At 42.2% G+C, this 6,000-nt stretch overlaps 1 protein-coding gene across 4 annotated transcripts in view; it reads left to right on the top strand.

Annotated features, from left to right (window-relative positions):
* The first annotated feature begins 579 nt into the window (after positions 1-579).
* The window catches only part of SLC39A12 (solute carrier family 39 (zinc transporter), member 12), a 107,688-nt gene continuing 102,267 nt past the window's right edge, over positions 580-6,000 (top strand). For 3 of the 4 annotated variants that reach the window (XM_011968901.1, XM_011968900.1, XM_011968902.1), the window contains exons 1-2: positions 580-890; positions 2,051-2,397. In XM_011968901.1, the coding sequence (XP_011824291.1) occupies positions 2,137-2,397 (261 nt within the window). In that variant the 5' untranslated portion in view covers positions 580-890; positions 2,051-2,136. The remainder of the gene's footprint in view (positions 891-2,050; positions 2,398-6,000) is intronic. The other variant, XM_011968903.1, reaches the window with a different exon arrangement.

Genomic DNA, 6,000 nt, shown 5'->3' with positions numbered 1-6,000 from the left:
CCAGATTTCATATCCAATTAGTGATGAGGCTAATTATCCTGATCTCGAATTTCCTCTACCTGCCCACAGCTGACTTAAACCCCTATACTGTGGGCATGTACTCTTCCCACTCTGAAATCTTAGGATTTAACTTCTCTTGCCTCCTAGAAAATGAACCACTTTGTTCATTCAGTTATTTACTCACTAATAATTTGTTGAAAGGCTTTGTTTTGTGGAGCATGAAGGATCTGACATAATAACTCCGACCCCTGATGCTGGTAATCACAATATGTGCAGCTGATTAAAGTTTCTCATTTATACTACCCACTTCCCTGGTAAGAATTTCATTCCTTCAACCAATACTTTTCATTTGAAAACATCTCATTACGAAAGCCTTCAATCTTTGAGGCTTCTGCATCTTGCAAAACAAATAGGGTTCCAAAGAGCCTATCTTTTCAACACATCCTTGGTTTGAGCCTGGATGAAACAGTTATTACAGAATCAACCGAAGAGAAAAAAAGATCTTCATCTAACGCTAAAGTCTTTCTATTCTGCGAGGTGAAATCCTTTGACCTAGATTCTGTCCCTTGAAAGGCGAGTGACAGTAGGCGAGCCTACGAAAATTGGTTAAATCTTGATCTAAAAAGTTAAATTCATGAACCACCCTGATTTGATTACCCTGAAAATCTACCAGACAGAAAGTTCTCCCTTTTATCCACCTTCATTGTTACCTTCAGAGCAGCTCTCTCCATAGCAACTGAAAACTTTTCTGGCCTGAAATAATCCTCTCTAGCTCCCAGTGCACAGTCAAAGAATTTTAAAAACAGGGAACTCTGTGACTGTGAAATACTCTCCAGGATTTAAAAGGCTGTGGAGCTCCAGATAAAGAATCATTTATCTTTCTTCTGAAGGTAAGCACTGGGGTTAGAAATGGTTGCATCATCCTCTGTCACTTTTAAATTGCTAACATAACAACCTGAAAATGTTGTTGTTGTTGTTTTTAACTCATAAAAGTAATCCCAGTACCTTCGTTACTAGCCCACAGTCATTTACCAGCTCATCTCTGGGCCAGGATCCGACATGAGATGCTATTAACATTTTAGATGCCTCAAGCCATCAACAGAAAGATAATTTTTTTTTCCAGGAAGTTGATTGGCTCTAAAGTCGTCCCCGACTCCTTTAGTCACCACTGAGTGAGTGCGTGTGTCATGTTCTTGAGGTCTTGAAATTCTATTTTTCTAAGATGCTTCCTACTCTAGAATCTCAACTCTTAATAAACTGAAAAAACAGACCTGCGTTTTCTGAACATTACTATTTTCTTCTAACATTTTTCCTTGTCTAACCCCCCCATTTTTTTTTTTTTTTTTTTTTTAGATGGACTCTTGCTCTGTTGCCCAGGCTGGAGTGCAGTGGTGCGATCTCGGCTCACTGCAACCTCTGCCTCCCGGGTTCAAGTGATTCTTCTGCCTCAGCGTCCTGAGTAGCTGGGACTACAGTCACGCACCACCACACCTGGCTGACTTTTGTATTTTTAGTAGAGACGGGGTGTCACCATATTGGCCAGGTTGGTCTCGAACTCCTAACCTCATGATCCGCCCGCCTCAGCCTCCCAAAGTGCTGGGATTGCAGGTGTGAGCCACTGCGCCTGGCCTAAAACTTTTAAACTCAACATGATGTTGGTCATTTAGTAGAATTTATTGCCTCTTTTTATTTAGGGGCGAGGACCACGAATCACTTGGAGTTTTTTATAATGGGATAAACATAAGGTGTTTCCCAACCTGGGTCCTATAGCTTGTACCACCTGTTGGAAAATGGAGAAGCTTATTCTTCCTAATATGTGACACTATGTTTAGGGAGAGGCAATCTAACAAGCTTTTTGGCTGCCTGTGCAGTTTGAAAGTCTACAGCCATGGAACTTTCCTGCCATTTGGGGTTAGAAATTACCTACAGACCGCCTGTTGTGTAGAAACAGCTTGTCATTGCAAATCAGCTTAGCCACCCAATTAATGAATCCTTTCAAACATGTTGCAGGCACAATAATTGAAGGCTTTATTTTTCCCCTTTACCACAGAAATTCCTTTGGTTACAAGTTTACCCCGTACACGGCAACACACTTATCTCCATCCAAGACAGACTCAAGGTGGAGGAAGCGTGGAAATGTGCTTCCAGACAAAGCTTTCAGTATCCTGGGTGCCATTGTTTCTTCTACTCAGCCGTGTTTTTTCTACTGAGACAGACAAACCCTCAGCCCAGGACAGCAGAGGCCGTGGGAGTTCAGGCCAACTGGCAGACCTGCTACAGGTTCTCTCTGCTGGTGATCACCCACCCCACAACCACTCAAGAAGCCTCATCAAAACATTGTTGGAGAAAACTGGGTGCCCACGGAGGAGAAACGGAATGCAAGGAGATTGCCATCTGGTTAGTGAAATAGAATGGGGTCAGGTATCAGGGCATGTCCAAAAGAAAGCAATGGATCCTATAGGGATTTATTTCAGTAACGCGAAATCACAGGCTAATCTTCCAATATGCAATTGGGCAATGCATTCTGGCAAAATAATTTTCGTATCTGGGATACAGCAAATCATTCAGCGTTCTGTGTATAGCACCTAGGGACATTTTTGTTGTTGAAAGGATGATGTTTATGTAAGGCTTTCTAGAATCCTTCTGCATATATAGAGGTATTTATTTGTGAGCGTGAACTTTTAGTCCTCTTTTCTTTTTTGATTGACTAATCTTTTTTTAAAGCCTTCAGTACACTTGCACGTGACTAGTTTTAGATGCTATTTGTTTGCTGGAGCATAATGTGATCTGATATTTGTCCAAAATTGGATTTTTGAGTACTTTTTCCTGGCATGGTATTTTCTAATATTATGCATGGTGGGTAGTTAATGATTGGATAATCATCTTAACGATGAGGAATCTGAGCTGGGGAGACAGATGCTGCAGGTGGAGCTGAAGTTGCACCCATGGCTCCTGAGGCCTGAATCACAGCCTGATCTTAGCCTACAAAGTGAATCTCAACCCTGACTGGAATCAGCTGCGTAGGTTTCCCAGCATACCCATGTTTGGGCTTCAACCTCTGGAGACTGAGATTTTACTTGTCTAGGATAGAACTTTTTAAAGTCTCTCCAGGTCACTATTTTATTTTATTTTATTTATTTTTTATTTTATTATTTTATTTGAGACAGAGTCTCGCCCTGTTGCCCAGGCTGGAGTGCAATGGCATGATCTTGGCTTACTGCAACCTCCGCCTCCCGGGTTCAAGTGATTCTCCTGCCTCAGCCTTTCAAGTACCTAGGATTACAGACATCCACCACCACACTCGGCTAATTTTTTGCATCTTTAGTAGAGATAGGGTTTCACTATGTTGGCCAGGCTGGTCTCAAACTCCTGACCTCTTGATCTGCCCGCCTCCACCTCCCAAAGTGCTGGGATGACAGGTGTGAGCCGCGGTGCCTAGACTCCAGGTCACTTTAATATGACGTCAGCGGTGGCTGAGACTCTCTTCATTAGGAAGGGTGGGGTAGGATGGAAGGAGGTGAGAACTCATGTGTTTAAATGACTACAAAAGAAAAAATGAAACCTGGTCCATCTCATTCCTGATCCATGAGATTTTTTAGGATGAACCTATAAATGCATAAATGAAAGCCTATATAAATAAGTAAAACAAAAGCTAACTGTCTCCAAAATACATTCTGGCAGACTTTCTCAATCATGCATAGCTCTGAGGTGAGGGAGGGAGGGGAGGGGAACATTTTCTGACCAAGTGTTTTGTTTTTTCGTAACAGAAGAGGTCTTGCTCATAGAGAATTTTTCTCTGCTTTGTGTGAGCAATAAATAATTCAGTAATTATTAAAATACCCAATGGTTCCCAGAGGAAATGTGTTATAATAGGCAACTCATCTGTGATGACATTAATCTATATAGATAGCAACACAAGACGTCCCACTGGAAATAACCAGAAGTCATCTCTTATTCATGTCCTCTGAGGATTCGCTTCAGGGGAATGTTCTCCTTTAATGACGTGAAGTGCCTTATTAAGGCTGCTTGAATAGTAGTTTTGCTGGGAGGAAGGTAAATATGCAAAATTGTTCTCCATTTTCAGGGCTGGGGGAAGGATTGTTGAGCACTTATTGTTTTCTGTGACAGTATCAGGACTTTAGCTAATTTGGTCTCCATTTGAATCAGTTCCATTCCTAGGACTTGAAACACCATCTTTAATAGCTTCACCCTCCTTCTCTGTGAAAGAAACGCAGGTGAAGCAGAAGTGAGTCTCAGCTTTACCTGCTCAGAAGCCTTCAGTTCACCCCAATCACCCACCAGGAAGGAACTTAGGAAATGTCCCCCATCATTCATGAAAAGAGAGAGGAAACAGAGTCCTCTGGATTTCACACACACCCCGGTTCTGGCGTAAACCACAGGGCTTCGGCTTGTGGCTGAGTCTGTTCTGTCATTTGAGGACTTTGTCTGCTGACAGGAAGGGTTCATGCTACAAATTCTGTGGTAAAAAGAGAGGTTAAGGGGGTTTGTTCATATCCCTAAATGTCTGAATAAAGAGGGAAGTAGGTATCTTGGATTTGTTGGGAGGAAAAATGCTTCCAATTTTAGGTCTGTATAAGAAGTGAAATTTTTAAACAGTCAATCTGAAGTATCTGAGAGCACTGCACATTTAAAATAAATTCAGTCACGCTGCAGTCTTTGAAAATGAATAGTTCTGGGCTGATCCTGGCTTTTTCTTTCTTTAATGAGAATGGTTAGAATATAGTTTTAATGAACTTCATGAGGGGTTAAATAACTCCAAAACAATACATTCCTCTTCAATAATTATGAGAACCATAACCCTACACAGATTTCTGAGAGGAAAAGAGCCCTTTTCTGGCACCTTCTAGTGTTGAGACATGTGGAGCCTCAGCTTCCTCACCCGGAAGGCTGGGATCATGAGCCCCTCCTCAGGGAGGTCTGTGAGGACCACATGGACAAACCCATGTTCCTCAGGGGTCAGATGTCTGTGAGGGTCACATGGTTGTGTATATGCCCCTGAGGGAGATACCTGTGAAAATCACGTGGACATATGTGTGCTCCCCAGGGAGATCTCTGCAAGGATCACATGGACACATATGTTCTCAGGGAACAAATCTCTGAGTCACGTGGACATACATGTATCACATCCCAGGATGATCTCTGTTGATCTCATTGACACGTGCTCCTCAGGGAGATCTCTGTGGGGATCTCATGGACGTATATGTTCCCCTTAGGAATCAGATTTCTGTGAGGATCTCATGGACATACTTGTTCTTCTTAGGAATCAGATCTCTGAGGATCTCATGGACATATATGTTCTACTTAGGATCAGATCTCTGTGGGGGATCTCATGGATATACATGTTCTCCTTAGGAATCAGATCTCTATGAGAATCTCATGGATACATACGCAGAAAGTCAGATATAGGAGCTCAAGTTCCTTCTGTTCCCTGTATCTCACGGCAATGTCTGATTTCTCCTTTTCCAGAGACACTAGAGCAGCGCCATTCCTCAGAATCTCCCACCCGCCTGTGCCCTAGGCCCCCCTCCACTGTCCTACATTCTGAGGATTTTAAATCAAGTTCTCCAGGCGATTCTTAGACACATTCAAAGCAGAGAACCACTGCTTTAAGGGTCTCCATTTAATTCACACCTAGCCCTAGCCCCTGACTCTCTTGTCATAACTGTCATGGCATAAAGTGTGGAAAACACCCAGCTTTGTCTTATTATCTAACAATTTGATCTGAACTCTTCTCAGTTAAAAACTTTTTGTCAGTCAGAAGACCCACTAAATCTAGTACAGACCCTAAAGAGCCAGTACCTGCCATCAGCAACATCCTTCTAGCTCTTTGTCAGGAAAAAAAGAAATACACTTTCTCTCTTATATTTACAGTTAATTATTAGCCACCGCCCCATCCACCACCCCCCTGCAAAAAAAAAAAAAAAAAAAAAAAAAAAGACCTTCTAGAACTAAGAACTTAAAAGAAGACAGTCTCTTTTA

Source organism: Mandrillus leucophaeus, unplaced genomic scaffold (assembly GCF_000951045.1).
Source record: "Mandrillus leucophaeus isolate KB7577 unplaced genomic scaffold, Mleu.le_1.0 Scaffold863, whole genome shotgun sequence".
Lineage (NCBI taxonomy): Eukaryota > Metazoa > Chordata > Mammalia > Primates > Cercopithecidae > Mandrillus > Mandrillus leucophaeus.
The sequence above is the reverse complement of the archived record's forward strand: the minus strand, read 5'-3'. Positions and strand labels throughout refer to the sequence as shown.